This window comes from Eptesicus fuscus, chromosome 20 (genome assembly GCF_027574615.1).
Source record: "Eptesicus fuscus isolate TK198812 chromosome 20, DD_ASM_mEF_20220401, whole genome shotgun sequence".
Classification (NCBI taxonomy): domain Eukaryota; kingdom Metazoa; phylum Chordata; class Mammalia; order Chiroptera; family Vespertilionidae; genus Eptesicus; species Eptesicus fuscus.
Window position 1 is genome coordinate 44,012,470 of NC_072492.1, and position 20,360 is coordinate 44,032,829.

The 20,360-nt window shown below is 46.5% G+C and overlaps 2 protein-coding genes across 2 annotated transcripts; both read right to left on the reverse strand.

Moving 5' to 3' along the window:
* Positions 1–6,179: 6,179 nt before the first annotated feature.
* LOC103291037 (keratin, type I cuticular Ha4-like) lies at positions 6,180–9,499 on the reverse strand. Its single transcript, XM_054709125.1, is given in 8 exon segments — positions 6,180–6,240; positions 6,597–6,817; positions 6,990–7,115; positions 7,200–7,361; positions 8,176–8,332; positions 8,840–8,922; positions 9,025–9,426; positions 9,428–9,499. Coding segments are annotated over 8 exon segments (1,284 nt in total).
* Positions 9,500–15,356: 5,857 nt separating this feature from the next.
* On the reverse strand, positions 15,357–18,897 carry LOC103291048 (keratin, type I cuticular Ha1). The gene is made up of 7 exons (XM_008147009.3): positions 18,547–18,897; positions 18,319–18,401; positions 17,819–17,975; positions 16,793–16,954; positions 16,583–16,708; positions 16,186–16,406; positions 15,357–15,510 (listed from the first exon to the last, which is right to left on the reverse strand). The coding sequence occupies exons 1-7, from the start codon at positions 18,892–18,894 to the stop codon at positions 15,357–15,359; spliced, it is 1,251 nt and encodes a 416-aa protein (XP_008145231.2). The 5' UTR covers positions 18,895–18,897.
* Between the last annotated feature and the right edge of the window lie 1,463 nt (positions 18,898–20,360).

Below are 20,360 nucleotides of genomic sequence, written 5' to 3' on the forward strand. Positions count from 1 at the left end.
TTCCAAAGGCCGAGCTCTCTCCATCCCTAAGTGTCTCTCTTCCGATCTTCTCACTGCTGAGATGCAACAGTACACAAATGGATCGAATTCAATGGGACTCAACCACTACTAGGCCATACCCCCTCCTACGTGAGAATGGACCAGGAAATGAAAGCCTGGTCTCTACCAAAGAAGAAAAGGATGTTTCATTCTAACAGAAGGAAGTCTGCTTAGTGGGGAAGTGTAATGCCCAGCAAAAGCTAGAAAAAAGGAAGTCCTCGGTGGCTTTGACATAGAAACACCTGAGCCCAGTTCTCCAAAGGATGTGACTGTGATACGCCACCACATTGTTACATGCTTAGTGACATCTTGTGACCATCAATATGTTTTGGCAAGCAGATATTCTGCCCTCATGCTATTCCAGACAGATGTAGAACTATGAAGATTTTATGTTTAATCGACCAGTGCTCAAAATATGAAAATGACTCCTTAAAGTACTTCCTCTTGGAAGCTCCATGCTGATTCCACCCCGATTGCCAATACTCAGATCACCCCTTCTTCAAGCTTGTCCTCACAGCCTGGGACATTTCTTTTGCTCATCCTCATTTAAAGGCAAATCTTCACCTTCTGAGGGTGTGTTTATTTCTGGAATCAGCCAGATATCATTTGGAAACAACTCTAGTGAGTGGGATAAACAACCAAACTAAAGAGCATCTTTGAAGGGTAAGAAACCTGTTGTCACTATAAAATAATAGGGTGCGTTTTCTTGGGTGATTCTAAAAGTCATTTCCAAGATGGAGTTTCAAATACACTTTTAGTCCAGCTGGTGTTGCTCAGTGGTTGAGCATTGACCTATGAGTCAGGAGGTCATGGCTGGATTCCCAGTCACGGCACATGCCCAGGTTTCAGGCTCGATCCCCAGTGTGGGGTGTGCAGGAGGCAGCCAGTCAATGGTTCTCTCTCATCATTGATGTTTCTGTCTCTCTCTCTGAAATCAATAAAAATATATGTTTAAAAAACACACTTTCATAGAAGACAGCAGCTTTGGAGGAAAGGTGTGCTCTCCCAGAGTGTGTGCTCTGAAGGCGCTGACATCTTCACCCATGTTCGCGATCCACACCTCTCTGCCCCTCCTGCCTGAGTCTCTACCTTTAGCGAGAAGTGGAATGGGTGTGTGGGTTTCAAGTAAGTGCCAGACTGACTGAAGCCCTATACTGGCCGAGATCAAATAACATAAATTGAGTTGCTGGATTCATAGGCTTTTCTCTCATTCTTCTACTCCCCAAGCTTCAAAAGAGGAAAATCTAGACAATGGTACATTTTAAAGAATAGGCATACTGTGTTGCAAACTGGTACATATGCCCATGGGGGTCCCTAAAACCATTACTATAGCTTCTATGTCAGTCAGAATGGAATAATCCAGAGGGGGAGTATCCTTATATTCAATAGTGGAAGGCAGAGTTTAGAAAACAAGACTATTCCCACTTTTGAGTAGAAGTAACCATGATTGCTGCATAACTACATGGTTGTTAGGTAATGATGGTTGAGAGGACTTGGGTCTATGGAGAAAAGAACCAGGTTTCAAGTAGCTTCCCAGGAATTCTGGAAGACAATTGCTCTTTATTTATTCCACTTACTGTGTATTGAGAATTCTTGCCTTTGCATAAGCAATGGCATTGTCTCTAGTCAATGACCCTTCCATAAACATGATGAGCAAATCAAATCCTAACAAACAGAAAGGTTTTACACCTTGCCCATGTAATTGTGGCAGACGCCGTGGTAAGGCTTCTGGTTTCCAGATGTGAGCAAATTGCAGTTGAGATTTAAGGATACTATTTATGATGGAAGCTGAGGCTATTTTCGTGGCAAAGATCACACGTAAACTCATCAGTGGTAGTTAACCATGGAGTGGAGTCAGGGAAGACCTTCTGCTGAGGCCATCCTCCCTGTGGCAGGACTTTAAAGGCATTAGGAGGCCCCCCCCCCTCTCCTCCCAAAACCATCTTCCTGCGTGGCCAGGTCCTGGCACTTGAAATTCTCACCATGATAAATGGAGACTTGAGTTGGGGTGGTGAACACATAACACAGTATACAGGCGATGCATTATAGAATTATACACATGAAACCTATATCATGTTATTAACCAATGTTACCCCAATAAATTCAGTAAAAAAGAAAAAACGAGAAATATAAAATGTGTTGTCTAGGAAATGCAAAGTAACATATTGGACCACTTGCCAATTAATTGTCTTTTAATGTGTACACATGGCAAGGAGAGGCCAACAATAGTATCAATAGGCACACACCGAGCAGGGGGACTGACTTATGCCAAAGACAGATGAAAAGTCACCCACTGGGAATTAGAGAAGCACACACTGTTGATACCAACACTAGCCCATTATGTTGAGCCTGCCCCAGTGAGAGCTGCTCATGAGATCAGGATATAAGACTTCCATAGACTGCTTTATAAAAGGGACTGTTGCCAGGTTATCAACTGCCCAGCCTCACTACATTGAGGGGATGAATTGTGATGGTAACCCAAGAACTAAGCCCACAGTTTTGGCTCTGAGAAGATGCTCAAACAGGGTTTCCAATGAGAGACATGCAGAAAATGTGCCAGGACAGTAGCAAGATGTGCCAGGTCAGTAGCAAGATGCCCTGAGCAAAGAGAGGAACAGACACCTCAAGATGGGATTCTGGGATCATTCCACAAACCCTCCCCAAGGCCACCATTGCTTCTCTTATACTCATTCTTGGAGTCACAATGGAAATGGAGTCCCAACAGGGGCCATAAGGGACAAACCACGTAAGAAAAATGCAAAGTTCATCACTATGTTTTTAATTCTGCACAGTTTAGAACAGAGAAGTCAAAAAGAACATGAAGTGACCCAAAGCAGTGGAACTTAATTGTCCTTGTCTTCTGGGAAAGCTGGATTCAGACAGAATGAGAACCTGTTATGGGGCTGCTCTGCAGATCCAAGGGGACAGCAGAGGCGAAAACATTTTTAGTAGCCCACAGAGGATAGAGCAAAGTAAGCTTCGTGTTTAGAGTGAATGTATTGCTTTGAACTTTTTCAATAAGGTCACTCTCAAGTCGATGATTTGAGACAGATTGAAAGAGCCGCTGAAATACGGCTTCTTCCCCCAGCATCCCGCACACCCTTTACATTCCCCACTTCTCTCCCCATTGCTCTTTCCAGTGGATTTGTCTGAATTCTCATCTCTGACTTTGGCCCAACTGGCGTGGCTCAGTGGTTGAGAGTTGACCTATGAAGCAGGAGGTCACGGTTCAATTTCCGGTCAGGGCACATGCCTGGGTTGTGGCTCAATCCCCAGTAAAAGGTATACAGAAGGTAGCCAATCAATGATTCTCTCTCATTATTGATGTTTCTATCTCTCCCTTCCTCTCTGAAATCAATAAAAATATGTATTAAAAACCAACAACTGTGACTTCTTTTTACTTCTGTGTCACTTCAGCTGTTCCTCCACTTCTTTTTCCAACTGCTTTTACCCAAATGCCATCTCTGTCTTCGGGACAAAGTTACCCAAGGCAGAACCTCATGTCAAGGCTTTTGAGAGCTTCAGGCCTGCTCTATCATTTCTATCAGTGGTCCCCAAAGTTCCTCCATATTCTAACACCTTCCCCTTGACAATGTTAACAACTCCTGCAGCTCTAACTATAGTTAGGTAACTCCAGTGTCTCTCCCAAATGTAGTCTCTTTTTTTTTTTTTTCAGTTCTTTCCACTCGAGATCCACTGTTGTTTCATTTTATCAGGCTCAAAAACTTCACACATGTTGACCCATCGTAGGTATCCAATCAGTACTAGTTTCCTTTCATCTCACTCCATTGTTCTACCTCTGAGCCTCTGAAATCCATGCCACCCTTGCCCCGCCCACTCGCCCACCTCCACCCATCTCAGTCCTTGTTTCTTACCAGCCTCCTGATTGATCTTCCTTCTTTCTCACCTAATCCCACCATCTTCTAGGACCCACCACAACCCAGCCTATACATAGCTGCTTGATATATCGTCTGCCAACCTTCCTTACAAGCAAATCTCATAGATAACCATTCAGAGCACTGCCAGATGTGATTTTACCTAACTACTTTGCAGTTGCATCTTCCACTGGCACACATAACCTATGTTCCAGGCTACAAATTGGTCTGTCAGGCTCTAGACACACCTCCTGCTTCATCTCCTTACCAGGCAAAGTTCATGCTTGGAAAAACTTTCTCTCTTCTCAGATCTGCACACACTCATCTGTCCAAACATATCCCATCAAACTGTATTTCAGAATTATGCTAATGTCATGTAGTCATAGTTGATTGAAGTTGGAAGTATACAAAGTTTTAATGTCCTTCTCATGAATCCTCACCAGTGATACTATTCCCTGTTTGTTCCACGGATAGTATTTTATGGTTTGCACTAGATTTTGATCAGGTGAAAACAGTGAAGTCAATGAGACAGGCAGACAAAATTTATATAAACAGAAGATTTGGGTTTTCAAAACCCTGACTGAGTGCTACCTCTTTCTTGGAGCCTCTTCTTATCACTCCCTCAGACCTCGGAAATTCATCATTCTTTAGTTACACCTTTCTTGAGACATTGATGAGTGTGTGGCAGTTATCTCTTTGTCTTATCCACCATGGACTCTAAATGTGCTGTGGGCCAAGATTGCGGTTCACTTATTTCTGTGTTCTCAGCACCCCTCATTGTACTGGCACACACATCAGATGAATGATTGTGGTTGTGTTGGTGAGATAGCATTACATTAAATGGATAATCTATAAAGTGATTGATAGACTTGAGAGTTTTAATAATTCAGAAATAAGGCAAGTGGGAGGTAAGGTAGAATCAATGTTTGTTGGAGGAGATTTAATGAACATTGGCCTTTTTTGGAATTATAGAAAATAAAAGATAAAGAGGTCATGGAAGAACATTATAAATATGAGCAAAGACCTTGAGGAAAAAGGAAACTTGAAGAGAGGGAGACACACCTGCCTACATTTAAAGGATCTTTTGATTAAAAAATATTTGGCATAATAAGTGAGTACAAGATGAACCAGTTTGGCAAAGATAAGTTTTAGTTCCATTAAATGGGCCGTGATGGCCTGATACCAAGTGAAACTGTCCTAAGGCAAGCAAAGCTGAAGCTGAGGTGAGAGTGAGATTTCGGCATCATCAGCATAGAGGTGCTAGCTGTTCCTGTGAATAGGAATGTGGAGAGAGCAAAACAAAGAGCCAAGGATATGGGCATGTCTTCTATTTGGGACAAAAAGTGTAAGTTGGCTAATTCAGAGTCCGTGGATGGGTAGTCAGAGATATACGAAGAGGACCCAGAGTGAGTGTGCAGGAAATCATTGAAGGAACGTTTTGAAGGAAGGACAGGTATGCATATGGGTCATACATGTGCAGCCAAGATGTTGAGAGGAGAAGGTAGCTGCTTTTGGAGCAGTTTCTACAGAAGCTGGTCTTCACAGTGTGGGAGAAAGGGAAGCAGAGAATTTCACAGTGATGAAGGAGCAGTGGGAGACAGCAGTGAGGCTGGAGAAGAGTCTCAGAATTGTCAAGGGCCCTGCAGCCAAAGCCAGATGGGCATCAAATGTTGAAGGCCAGGTTTTCTTCATGGTCTTCCCTGGGTGGGAGCCTCCCACGGGACAGCCCTCCCTCACTGGAAGATGGTGGCTGGGTTCAGTCATTCAACTCATGTCAACCTCCTAATGAAGGGGTATTTTTTATGGAGCAGCCATGAGAAGTACTTTACAATGCATGAATATGAATGAGAAACACATTTACAATGCCAGAGAAATAAAGTTTATTGGGAAGTAAATGAAGTAGCCTCCTTGCATTCCAGAGAATACCAAAGAAGCCAGGAAAGCAGGAAACATAATATGTATAGGAAACGCCCTAAAGTACTACCTGGAGCTCAGATTACAGGGAGCTGGACAGCCTCAGATACAGAGAGACTCGACCTTCAATGGGAGGGAGTTTTCCAGACATTGGAACTTGATGATGTGTCTTTGCTTGTTGGATCTGGAAAGCATTTCCATGTCTAGAAATATCTCAGTTGGCATGACAAGATGTCTAAAGGCAACTGAGCTCCGGCAAAGTAGTACCTAGGAACCTTTTCCAGGTTTGATGTAAATGGCTTCATTGTCGTCTTCAAAGAGGATGCCAGTATTTAAGTAAACAGCAACCTGCTAACAGGGCCCACAGGAGTTTCCACAAGCATTGGTGGTAGCACACGGGTTGCAGGGGAGGCTGGGAGAAAACAGTTTTAGAATGCATTAGGGAGAGGATGGAGAAAACACCAAGTTGAATGAAACAACCTATGAATTCACAGTGGTGGAGTTAGCTGGAATCTAATGTGATTATTACCAAATCCTTTTCCCTTCCCCAGAATGACATGGGCAGAGGTGGAAACTTGTCCTTTTGAAATATATTACCTCCATTGTTAGCTCTCTGAGGCAGGGATATATGCACTTCACCTTTGACCTTACATATATGTTTAACTGTCACATGGTAGAGTTGAGTTGAAAATATGGCCGACATGTGAGTGTCTACAGTGTCATTAGTCCCACAAACACTTCCCCAGAAATATTTTGCCTCATACTCACTTGCAGTCCTCACTCTCCAGAAGGTTCCGGTATGTGTTGATCTCACACTCCAGCCGGGCCTTGACGTCCAGCAGCACCTGGTACTCCTGGTTCTGCCGCTCCAGGTCACATCTGATCTCGCCCAGCTGCTCCTCCACGTTGGTGATCATGCACTGCACCTGGGACAGCTGGGAGCTGTAGCGGGCCTCCGTCTCCGTCAGCGTGTTCTCCAGTGAGTCCCTCTGTGCGGGGAAGAGGAAGAATGTCACAGAGCTGCTCCTTTATTTAGCATGTCCCTCCATAGGGTTCCATAGAAGTCACAAGCTTCCAGAGTTAAAGAGACTATGACCCAAAGGGCTGCCCTGTGACTCTGATTCCCCGACTTTCTCACCAGCAGGTCTGAACAATACCCACCAGATTGTGCTGGGCCTGCAGCTCGATCTCCAGGGCATTGACCGTGCGTCTCAGCTCAATGATCTCCGCCTGGCAGGTCTGCAGCTGCTCTGAGCTGGACACTACCTGCTTGTTCAGCTCCTGGGTCTGAAACACCAAAGGTAAGAGACAGGATCAGACCCTGCCTTAAGGGTCCCGAGGTCCCGGGTGGCCGTGTGCTGAGATGCCCACCTGGTTGGTGTACCATTCCTCCACATCCCTGCGGTTGGTCTCCAACAGGGCCTCATACTGACACCTGGTCTCATTAAGCACGCGGTTCAGGTCCACGGTGGGAGCAGCGTCCACCTCCACGTTGAGGCGGTCTCCAATCTGGCAACGCAGGGTGTTGACTTCCTGATGGAGGAAGGGAAAGGTGTGAACCCACAGAAATAGGTCTGCTATCTTCCTGCGATAGCCAAAAAGTTCACTGAAAAGAATATCCTGACTTTTCCAAAGACTGACACAGATATTATATAAAAATAAATCCAAATAAGGGTCACATCTATTCCTTTCTGGGAAAACTGAAATAGACCTACATTTCCTATAAGACTTAGTCCCAACTCCTGGCCATGCGCAGGTCCTTTGTCATTTCCTGTCACATCCGTACAGGTACCACATGCCCAGCCACACCCATTCATGGGCCATTCTCAAATATGCCTCACTTTGCCACTTCGTGTCTTTGCTCAGCTTCTTCCCTCACATTACAACAGCCAAGTACTAAAGTTTTCCCACTCTCCATAACATGCCTCTGAGAAGAGTTACTTTCAAGCAGACTGGATTGTTCTCAGGGATGCTCATACTAGTACGTCTCATATAGCACTTATTTCCCTCTGCTGGGATTATATGATGTTTTTACACTGTTGTCTCCCCCAGACTAGAGACAAGACTGTGGAGCCTTTGAAGAGAGGGGCTATGTATTATGTCTTTTTTTTTTTTCTCAATCTCTACCACCAAATTAGGGACCCAACAGTGACCAACAGAGAACCTGGATTTCCTTCCTCAGCACCTTGTTGTACACTATGGACATAGCATCCTTATTCCCTGAGCTGGCCCTGAGTTCTTCAGAGAAGGGTACCAACCAGGGATCCTGATGGCAAGTACCTCCTCATACCTGATGCTGAAGGGTTAGCTCTGAAGCCTATTGTTGTTGGTTTTTTCCCCCTCTCACCTCCTCGTGGTTCTTCTTGAGACAGAGCAGCTCCTCCTTCAGGGACTCCACCTGGGCCTCCAGGTCAGCCTTGCACAGGGTCAGCTCGTCCAGGATCCTGCGCAGGCTGTTTATGTCCGACTCCACCAGCTGCCGGGAGGAGCGCTCCATCTCGTACCTGCACACACAGGTTGGAATGGGAGGAGGAGCCAGGAAGGAAGCCCATCTCCCTGCCCCATGTCCTGTTGGAATGGCATTGCCTCGCTGTCTTTGAACTGAAATAGTTTCCCATCCCTTCTTTTCCATGTGTTTCTCGAGCTCTGCATGGATAGTCTGGAGGGGACTGGACTCATCCTAACACCCAAAGGTGCCCATGGGGACTCCTGGAATGGAGTCTCTCTCTCTCCTCTCAATGTTGTTGGTTAATATACCACCAAACCAATCCATTCTCCAAGAATTAACTTCAATTTCTGAATTCGGGGGTTTAAGAAGGACCAATAGGGACTGAAGAGCAGATAGCATATGAATCTGGGCTCTGAAACGAATTTTACATATCCAGCCATCAGAGGAGAAATATAAAGGGGGAAATGGCTTCCTCTTCTCCTCCAGGCAACATTAGGCCCACAGGGCCAGGAAGGAGCCATAGAGACCTTGGAGGTTACCTGGCCAAAAAGTTTCAACATACTTGGTTCTGAAGTCATCAGAGGCCAACTTGGCATTGTCGATCTGTATCACCAGCCTGGAGTTCTCAGACTTGGCACACAGAATCTGAAAACAAGGTTCCACTGTGAGGACCACCTGAACTTGAGAACTTCTTATTGTTCAAAGACAACCAGCTGCTGCTGTGCCCCCATATACCCTACCCCTCACCTTCTGCTGCAGCTCCTCGATGGTCCGGAAGTAGGACTGGTAGCTGGGGCACATCAGGGGCTCCTGCTGCTGGCACCGCTCCTGGATGCGGCTCTCCAGCTCCGCGTTCTCCCGCTCCAGCTGCCGCACCTTCTCCAGGTAGCTGGCCAGGCGGTCGTTCAGGAACTGCATGGTCTCCTTCTCACTGCCATTGAAGGAGCCCTCGCAGAACCAGCCGCAGTTGCCTACATTGGCTGGGATGTTGCAGGCCCCAGGTAGAGGGATGTCATGGCAGCTGGGGGCCACGCAGGGCCGGGAGGGGCAGCTAGAGCCGCAGCTCAGGTTGGACAGACAACAGTTGTAAGGCATGGTACTGGGAGAGGTGATGGAACAACAGACGAGCTGATGGAGGTGGATGTGGGTGAGGTTTGAGTCTCTCCTTCCTCCATGGTCCTTTTATACCCTTTATTGTGGGTGGGGGTTTGGCATGTTGCATAGTTTTCTTTCCTAATGCTTCGGGTAATTTTTTTCTCCAAAATATGCTTGTTAGATGCCTCCACAGAGTCTTCCCTCATCCCATAAAATTATTCCATTCATCTTGTGTCACACGGGCTTCTCCAGGATACTGAAGGTTGGTGAAAACAGGTGGCTTCAAAGGAGACAGAATCATTACAACTCCAAATGGTTCTTCCCATTACTCAGAGGGGAGGACAGCCAGGGACATTGGGGTGGAGTTGTTTGGGACTCCTCACCCATGAGGTCCTGCCACTGGAATCCCTAGAGAGAGTGTTTGGAGTGAACAGTCTTCTGGTGGCCGTCTTCTCCCAAGTGTACTCACATTTCAGTGTTCAGTACAACTTTTCTTTCAGCAAAAATTCATCCTGTATCAGCTGCCTTACTCCGTGAGAATATTAGTTGGGGGCTTAGAGAATTTGTCAGTAATGAAGAGACTGAAAATAATTGAGTATTTATGGTTGGAAAATGAAACCAGTGGAATGGGCACGCATAGTCCTAAAGCAGAGTTCAGCCTCTTGCCCTTTTTTGTAAATAAAGTTTTATCCGCACATAGTCATGTTCACTCATTTAGACATTATCTGTGGTGCTTTCATTCTACAGTGGCAGAGTTGAGTTGTTGTAACAGAGACCATATGGCCTGAAAAGCCTAAAATATTTACTATCAGTCCTTTTCAGAAAAAGTCTACCAACCTTCACTGAAGCAACAATCTCCCCAAGATGGGAAAGAGAAGAGAAAGATAGAGGGAAACATGCTGGGAATAGTCCACAGGGAGTTCAGGTGGCAGTGTTGACACAAATGCTTCAGACTTAACAAGAAAGGAAAACCTGAATGAGGTGCTCAGAGCTATCTTTGTATTCATAGTGACCTTATCTCAAAGTCTCTGGAAATGTCTCTTGCCTTATTCCTAGACTTAATCCTCTTACTGAGAGCATTGAACAACCCTAGCGGTGTGGCTCTGCCAACATGAGATATTCCCAGAACAAGTCACAGTGCCCATGAGAATGCAGCTTGACTCTGTTGTCCCTAAGAAGGGGACACCATCTGTGACGAGTGTGTATATTTCTCCATCATCTCTGGGATCATATACCCTTTGACACTTCCAAACCCTTGGGAGTCTCCCTCTTGCCCAATAATGCATCTTAACAAAGTAGCCCTCCCATCTCACCTTCTATTTTCTCTCACTATATCTGTCCTTTGTTTTGCACAGCAACAAAATCATGGTTCAGAAATAATTCCTAAAAGATCATTTGTGGAACACAATGTAGATAATTTAAGAAGAATGTGTCCAGATTCAAAGGCAGTGGGGAAGGAACAGAAAAGCGTATGTCTGAAGCTAAATGACCTCAGTTCACATCTTCACTGACGATATGACCTCAGAGAAGTGAGTTCCCTTTTTTTGACTCTTGTTTTCTTCATCTCTTACACTGAAGTAATAGTAGTTTTGTTGTGCAAGTTAAATAAGATATTGTGTGTGAATATGGTTGGGCATGGGGGTGATGGTGATTATTTCTGTAATCTTCCTCCTTCCCATTGTTGGCCTAGATTATTCAGATGAAGAATTTTATGAAAATTCAATTTTGTTGAACAGACACCTGGACAGGTGGCCCATGCCAATCCATTGGTGATCAAACCCCATCCACTTACCTTGCAAGGACTAGAGGCACAGAACTATACTCATAAATTAATCAACGAAGATGCAAATTTTAACACTAACTTGGTGACTGGAATAGGAAGTTGGTAGATGGCCCATGGTCCCTACATTCTTCGTTAAGTTCCTGATCTTGTGGGTTTGGTTATCTTATTTGGGGTAGTTCTTGAGGGGGACAAGTTATTTACATGGGGTTGTACTGCCACCAAGCCTCTTTTCTTGTACTGGCATTGAAATGGGCTCTACTCGTCTTCTGGGAATCCTCCAGCCTTACATTTCCATGCAAGTATTCATAATAATGATGACGGCGGTGATGGTGATGGTGATGAAGATGATGATACCATTTCATAAATACTTATTATGTGCCAAACAAGGTGCTAAGTATTATGGCACAATTCTCAGTTGATCCTTCCAACAACCCTATAAGTTTGGTCTATAAAATTAGTTGGACTTTACACATAAAGACACAGACAAAGAAAGGCTCAGAATCTTCTCAAGCCACAGCCAATAAATGGCAGAGCTGGGATTTAAACAACTCAGCTGTCTAACTCCTGAGCCTGAATACCTAAACACAGTGCAAAATATTTGGCACAGAAGTTTCTCTGATTTTTCTAAGGGACATAAGTATTGGATTGATTTTTGCCTGTTGTCCCACTCGTACTTTTTGCTTCTGGTCCCCACTGGGGCCCTGTTACCCAACCCCTACTAACCCCATTAGCCCTTCATAGGCCTCTCTGCCCAAGCAGTCCCCTCACCTTCCTGAACTAAGACCAAGTTACACTCAGCTTTTCTCTACAGGGCAATACCATCCTTTTTCATAATTGGCTGATATATCCAGATTGAAAATTAAATTGTGTGTTTTAGCATCTAAACAAATGATAATGCACAATGGCATGAGCTAAGGCGACTTAGAATCTGGGAGGAAGCCGACCTAGCCTTGAACTTTTGGCCCTGTAAAAGTTCACTTCAGCAGTGAGTTTCATGGCCTAGAATCAAAGAATTTTATAGCTAGAAGGACTTGAATTCATGGAAGAGAAAACGGAGGCACAGACAGTGAGGTAGGAAGGAAATGAATCCCAATAGATCACTTTCTAGTCAGGTAGCCTATGGGACCCTTCACACATAGTGTTCCTATCTCACCCAAAGAGTTTGGATTCTGTTGCTGTCATCAATGTCAGAGATGAAGAATCTGAGACACTGGGAAGAAATTCAACTTGTCCAATGACACATGTAGGTAGATTCAAGTCTGCCTGGGCCATTCTACCTCATTGTGAATTAGAACAGCAGTTGCCAACCTTTCGGACCTCAAGGACCACCAGTGGTCCGCGGACCACCAGTTGCCAACCGCTGAACTAGAGAGATGAGACAAGGACAAGGTCATGGAGTGTCTAAGCACAAGAACTGGAAGAAGACACAGAAATGAGATCATGAATTTCGATGCCAGCTCTGAGGACAGACATATTGCTTTGCTCCTCAGTAGAATGGGGGTTAAAAAGTGACAAATACCATAAGCTTGTGATGAGGCGTGACTCCTGGAAGTAATGAAATAGGGTTTTATAGAGGAAAATGGTGAGACTCCTGGGCAGTGCTATCCCACCTGTAGATGCTGACAGCAGGCTCAGGCCTTAAAGGGCTCCAACAATGACTTTGGTCCCAGGTATGAGGATGAAAAAAGATGCTTTATCTCTTCCCATAACAACTATAAAATTTTCAGGGAAACAGAAAGGAAAAGAATCAGCAAAAGTATTTAGCTTGTAAGCCTGGGGAAAAGTCAAACATCGGAGAGTGATATGCCCAGTGGGCTTAGAGTTCAGACCAAGAAAGCTCAGGAGCCAATAAAACAGATCACCAAAGAGCACTCACTGGACATGCCAACTGAGAAGGGACCTGGGGCCCTCATCAAAAGATGGACCTGGGGCCAAAGAGTATCAAATAGAGCTGAGTAGAAGATACACTCCTGGCTCGGAGTTGAGTGGGGATTTAGAAAAGAGAGCATTTGGAATAGTCACACTCAGACAGAAAGAGTTTGTTCCAGGGGCTCAGGGCAGGCAGGATTGGGAGGTTTAATGAGTATAGAGTTTTAGGATGATGAAGTTCTGGAAATGGATAGTGGTGATGGCTGCACAACAGTGTGAATGCATCTAATGGCCCTGAATCGTACATTAAAAATGGTTAAAGTGGTACATTCTCTGTTCTATGTATTTTACCACAATTTAAAAAAATAATGGTGTTGGTGGGCCTGTGCTCCTTTCTGCAGGCTCCAGGGAAGAATCCAGTTCCCTGCCTTTTTCACCACCCAGAGGCTACCTGCATTCCTTGGCTCAGAGCCCCCTTGCTCCCTCTTCAAATCCTGCAGTGATGGGTCAAGTGCTTCTGCTGTCATATCGCTCTGACCTGTGTCCATAGTCACATCTCCCTCTGGCTCTCTTGTCCCTCCCTCTTCCACTTTTAAGAACCATTGTGATTACATTGGGCCCTCCAGCTAATCCAAAATAATCCCCCATTGTAAAGGCAGCTGATTTGCAATTTTAATTCCATCTGTGACCTTAATTTCCCGCTGTGCGTAAACTAATATATTCCACGTTCCAGGAATTGGGACATGAACACCTTTGCAGGGGAGGAGAGCAGGTATTCTGCCTACCACATGAGCTTTTAGAATTACTTCAGCATTATTGTAAAATACTAATATATGTAAGCAGGATATGCAATCAATAAACAAGCAAAATTAGGCAGGACCTCTGAACCAAACTTGACCTTGGATTTGGAGGAAATCACAGACTTGGTGATGAACCACATGAGAGAAGGAAGTTTAGGTCAGAGGCTTCTCACAAACCAAGTAGCCAAACATGCAAATCTGAATCCATCCCGAAATTTGAGCTTTGAAAATAAGGATTTAAAAAAGGATCAAGGGGAAAGTTATAGTAGAAGGAATAAATAGTTGCTTTATTTTAAAAAATATATATTTTTTCAATCCATTTTATTATTTTAGTACACAAGACTGTGTTTCACTAATGTGGGGTCTGATACCAGCCTCAGGAAGCCTGGTGTGTTGGGCAAATTAATGGGGAAAATTAGACCCCTCTGTGGTCTCTGATCCCTTCCTCTGAGGTTTTAGCAAGTGGATGCTTATCACTTCCGTGGCTTTTCATTAGAATTAAAGAAAGATCCCATTCTTGATGAATGCTGCTGTCACCGTCAGTACCCCAAGATCTGCTTGCCTCTCCAGCCTTTGGTCACAGGGCCAGGGACTATGGCTTATAACAGCACTACCTGGGGACAAGTTTTATGCCTTTTAACAAGTTGTAAATAACTTGCAGCCAGGACTGTTTTTGTCTTTATGTGTCTCCCCTCCCTGCAGCCCAGGGTCTGCGTGGGGCAGGTATTCATCAGGTACTGGTTGGACTGCATTGAGAAAGGCAGGGATATCATGTGAGGAGTTGAGGGGTCTCTAAGCCTCAGAGCCCAGAGGGGAAGCAAGCAGCCGAAGCCCAGGCTGGTAATGATCCACCTACACAGGGCACAGCAGAGGGTCCCTTCACTAGGTGTTCCTGCGGCTGTTGGACCCCCAGTCACCCAGGTGATACAATGCAGGGCCCTATAACTTCCTGCCTAGAGAAGATGAGCTTTCCAGAGCCCCTCTCTCTCTGGCCTCCAGCTCATGCCTTTGAAGACAATCAGCTCTAGGAGATGTCCAGGTCAAGAGAAGGGGGTGGGAGAATCTAGGAATGATCAGGGGGAGAGAGGAGCCATAGCCTTGCAGCTGCCCTGCCCTTCCTCCTGCCACCCTGCCTCACCCATGGGTGCCAGGCCAGCCCTCTGCCCGCCGGGCATAGAACGGCTCTGTATGCAAGAGTCAGTCATTACATGGCCTGACTTTCAAGTGGCTTTTTATAGAGTGCTCCAGGGATGGGTGTGGCGAAACAAATGAATACCAATGAGAAAGGCATCTGCTTTGCCAGGGAAGTCAAGTTTATTAGGAAGTTCCAAGGAAGGCTGCTGGTGCTTGGGCGGGTTCTCTGGACAAGCAAAGAAGGAACAGACCCTGGTGAAGGCAAGGCTGGTCAGGGAATGAATGATCTAGAGTTTCCAGCCACGCAAATTGTGTCTTCAGGCCCTTGTGTTGGATGAACCAGGGCCAGGTCAAAGCTCCGGAGCCCTGGGCCTGCCTCCTGGCTCCTCTGGCAGCCCTTAGTGCACAAAGGGGCTGCAAGGTCCACAGCGGGGGCGGGGGACGCAAGGCGTGCAGGGGGCAGAGGGAGCACAGGGGGTGCAGGGATTGGAGACACAGGGCCCAATGGGCTTGCCGCAGGCGTTGGTTGTGGCGCAGGGGTTGCAGGGCAGCCTGGAGAAAAGAATGATGTGGAAAGGTGAATTGAGGGAGGCTTATCATACGTACCAGAGAGACCCCAAGAATGGAATGCCCATCTGGACTTGTCCTGACCTGTAACAGAAAGGCTAAAGGCTCAGCGGCTACAAAGCTCAGGGTCAAATTTCTCATGGTCTCCCTACCATATAGCCCAAAATTCTAGACAGAAACTCTGCAACTCTGGCTTTGACTCCCAACACTGTCTATTCCCAGCTGGTGACCTTGGGAAAGTTCCTTAACTTCTCTCAGCCCAGTTTCTTCCCCTACAGAATGGGGAGAATACTGATCCAGCCTGCCAGCTCTTAACTGTATGTAAGGCCAGATGAGGTAGTGAGTGGAAATGTACTGTCTACAAAACACAGTATTATAAAACGTAAGAAATATCATCAATATTATCACATTAGAATGCAAAGAATTGGCTGTACAATTTCAGTTTGTACATTAAACAATTCTTGCCATTTTATGTTTTTAATGATGGCCATATTGTGTTTTCTGAGTTCTGCTTGAGCCTGTCTGGCGTGAAGTCATAATTTCCTTTCCAAGGCATGCAATTTTTCCCTGGAGTCCGACTGAGAAGTATGTGTGTGTGTGTGTGTGTGTGTGTGTGTGTGTGTGTGTTCGTTCATCAAACACCCCCGGCCAGGTACTCACTTGCAGTCCTCGCTCTCCAGCAGGCCCCGGTACGTGTTGATCTCACACTCCAGCCGGGCCCGGACGTCCAGCAGCACCTGGTACTCCTGGTTCTGCCGCTCCAGGTCACCCCTGATCTCGCCCAGCTGGGACTCCACGTTGGTGATCATGCACTGCACCTGGGACAGCTGGGAGCTGTAGCGGGCCTCCGTCTCCGTCAGCGTGTTCTCCAGTGAGTCCCTCTGTGCGGGGAAGAGGAAGAATGTCACAGAGCTACTCCTTTATTTAGCATGTCCCTCCATAGGGTTCCATAGAAGTCACAAGCTTCCAGAGTTAAAGAGACTGCGACCCAAAAGGCCTACCAGTGACTCTGATTCCCGACCTCATTTTCTCACCAACAGGTCTGAACAATACCCACCAGGTTGTGCTGGGCCTGCAGCTCGATCTCCAGGGCGTTGACCGTGCGTCTCAGCTCAATGATCTCTGCCTGGCAGGTCTGCAGCTGCTCTGAGCTGGACACCACCTGCTTGTTCAGCTCCTGGGTCTGAAACACCAAAAGTAAGAGACAGGATCAGACCCTGCCTTAAGGGTCCCAAAGTCCTGGGTGGCTGTGTGCCGAGATGCCCACCTGGTTGGTGTACCATTCCTCCACGTCCCTGCGGTTGGTCTCCACCATGGCCTCATACTGACACCTGGTCTCATTGAGCACGCGGTTCAGGTCCACGGTGGGGGCAGCGTCCACCTCCACGTTGAGGCGGTCTCCAATCTGGCAACGCAGGGTGTTGACTTCCTATGGATTCAGAAAAAGCAAGAGTGACTATCCTCAATGAAGAATAGACTCAAAGGAATGGCATTGTTTGTTGAAGCCTGTTAATCTATTTCCTCAGGAAAGAAACTTAGTGGAACAATCTCTGACGGTTCAAGGCAAAGTGATCTGTGTTCCATGTGGCCCAGCTCCCTCCTCACCATGACTGTGCCATCCCACCAGGATTCAAAGAACAAAATATGGCCATAGGTGTGGAAACATGGAGCAGACTGACACATCTCAGAGGGGAGAGGAATGGGGGGACTGGAAGAGATTAGCCAAATAACATATATGCATGTATGCATAGCCCATGGACACAGACAACATTGTGGAGAAGGCCAGGGGACTGGCAGTTGGGTGTAGGGGAGCAAAGGGAGAGGAAATAGGGGACATCTGTAATAGTGTCAACAATTTAAAAAACAAACAAACATATTTTCAAGGACCTGCTTGGATGCCACTGAAGGTCCACTTTCCCAGTTTGCATCAAATAATTCTTGCCATCAAGTAAGAGAATAATTTAATCCCAGGAGAGAGAAGAAGGAGCCCCAGATTATTCTTCACCAAGACTTTGAAAGAGTAGACTCTTTTGGCTCTTCGTGGTGAGAAATGACTTTGCATAGCATGAAAACAACAATGGGGCCTGGAACATCCCTGCCAACGTGGGCATTCTACAACACAGTAACCAATCACAAGCTGGTGGAAAGAGACAACTTATCTGGGACCATGTATGGGTTCCGTCTCTTCATTTTTTCTGTCATTATGAAGTGTTGGTGTTTTAAAAGGAAATCACTAAAGCCACCTCAGCCGGAGACTAAATCAGGTTTCTTCATTTCTCATTTCTGGCCTCACCTCCTCATGGTTCCTCTTGAGGCAGAGCAGCTCCTCCTTCAGGGATTCCACCTGGGCCTCCAGGTCAGCCTTGCACAGGGTCAGCTCATCCAGGATCCTGCGCAGCCCATTCATGTCTGATTCCACCAGCTGCCGCAGGCCCAGCTCCGTCTCGTACCTGCACAAGGATAGATCAGAACAGTAACTGGCAGACCTCCAAGACTCCCAGGGATGATCTTTGATAACCCCATTCCTCTTGTCTTTCCACTTTATGCAATGAGTGAAACCAGGAGACAGAGGGTTCTGGAGGCTATCAAGACCCAATATGGATCCAAAAAGCAATAGATTGATTTGAGCCTTCATCTCTTTCGGTGATTACTTTGCTGTGCTCCCCTCAATCCCTGCAGAATCCTTTGTGACCAATGGATCAAACCGTTGTTCAACAAAGCTACGGGAATCCCTTTTCTTTTGGAGATTAAACAAAAGAAGTGGACCCCAGTGCACATTCAGAAAGAACTCACTTGGTCCTGAAGTCGTCTGCGGCCAGCTTGGCGTTGTCAATCTGCACGACCAGCCGGGCGTTCTCAGACTTGGTGCACAGGATCTGGAGAATGAGAGGGCGCTTAGTGAGGACAGTAAAGAGGAGAAGCTAGAGTCAAGATGACAGAAGCGAGAAACACACTTCTCTACTACAGATTGACAATCATGGCAAACTCCCCTTGCTTAGCAATGATACCAAGGCCCCTCACCTTCTGCTGGAATTCCTCAATGGTCCGGAAGTAGGACTGGTAGCTGGGGCACATCAGGGGTTCCTGCTGCTGGCACCGCTCCTGGATGCGGCTCTCCAGCTCCGCGTTCTCCCGCTCCAGCTGCCGCACCTTCTCCAGGTAACTGGCCAGGCGGTCGTTCAGGAACTGCATGGTCTCCTTCTCACTGCCATTGAAGGAGCCCTCGCAGAACCAGCCGCAGTTGCTCACGTTGGCGGGGATGTTCCAGGCCCCAGGTAAGGGGATGTTGTGGCAGCTGGGGGCCACGCAGGGCCTGGAGGAGCAGCTGGAGCGGCAGCTCAGGTTGGGCAGGTAGCAGGTGTAAGGCATGGCGCTGGGAGGGAGCAAGTCACCCAGCTGAAAACAGAGTCCCAGCTCTCCAAGGAGCTTGTAGGACTCCTTCTTCTAGGAGCATTTATACCCTCTCTTCAGAGGGTGTGGACATAGTATGTAAAGTCTTTTTTCTTCTTACATCTTCACCACTTTTCAAATGCCCTTCCCTTCAGTCTGTTATTTGCCTTCCTCATAAGAGTCTCTTGTCCCATAAAATTCTTGTCCCATAAAATTCTTTACTTGAGCTTCTTGCTAAGTCAGGACTCCTCTCAGTACACCCATGAAATCAGACTTTTGTGGTAGACCTTCAAAGAGGCCACACAGTCTAGCCCAAGTAACTGCGCTTGTTAATTGGGAGTTGGTCTACCCAGTGACATTCTTTTGTGTCACGCGATCCTGTAAACCCATAATCAGACCCACCTCATAGCCCACCTGGCATCTCTAGGGAGGGACTGGGATTGAGTCAATGAAGAAGTTGTATGAAGTGGCAGCAATGGGCACCATTTCCATCTGCTTTAAGAGTCAAATCCTTCAGCGCTGTAGTACCCCAAGCCTTGGAAACCGGGAGGTGGATAGGACTTGCCGAGAAGGTGGACAGCTGTTTGTGTAACACCTCTTATATATCCCTTAAAGGGATTGTAGAGAGATTTCAAAGGTAGAGGCTTTGATAATTAGTTGGGGATCAGGGGAGTTTCTGGAGGAAGAGATCATTTCGAAAAAGGGTTGAAAAAAAATGCAAGCTGAGAGATCCATACAAATGCATTTCAATTACCTGGGAAAAGTATCTGGAGACAGGTAAGGAACGAGAAGGTGACGGTAGACTTTTCCACAGGCATCCATAGCATTGGGACAGAGTAAGCAGATAGCTGGAAAAGTCCAGAGACAGCCCGGGGGTGGGGAGGGAGGGGGGCATGGGGGGCATGGGGGGCGGCTTCCACAAGCATGAAAACCTTTGAGGTTGATCTTAAAGCATCATGTGGATTGATTTCATATCCCATCAGATTCCCATTTTGGCTTTAAGATAAAAAATAGTTCCAAAGTTTCCAGTTAAACTCTCTATCGTTTTGCCCAGTTCGCTAAGTGAAATCGATACACCAGGGAGATATACCAATCCTGTCCTGGGCTTCCCATCCACAGCCTTTCTTGGTTACACGTAACCTGGTTTAAGAACCAAAAGTTAAAAGGTACCAGGGACGGCTCTGTGGTCATGTCACTGAGTCCAAGGACCTGTTCACAGGGAGAGAAAATGCTGAGATGCCGCATAAGCAGGGGAGGGGACATAGCAAAGCAAGCCTGGAGGATTTGGGGTTGATTTGAGGGATGAAGAAAGGCACCAGAAGGTCTGAAGGCAGGCAGCAGAAGGTCTGAGGAAGAGGTGGCCAAAGTTCTGAATATATATATCAGTTGCATAATTATAGGCATCACCGGGTACCCCTTGCATCTTGGGTAGCAGCACCCCAACC

Bases quoted from the DNA above. Each gene is read 5' to 3' on its own strand.
- LOC103291048 (XM_008147009.3), bottom strand. From the start codon at position 18,894: ATGCCTTACACCTGCTACCTGCCCAACCTGAGCTGCCGCTCCAGCTGC. The intron at 18,402-18,546 runs GTGAGGGGCCTT...CTCATTCTCCAG, and splicing joins TTGAGGAATTCCAGCAGAAG to ATCCTGTGCACCAAGTCTGA. The intron at 15,511-16,185 runs GTGAGTACCTGG...TCTTTTCTCCAG, and splicing joins CTGGAGAGCGAGGACTGCAA to GCTGCCCTGCAACCCCTGCG.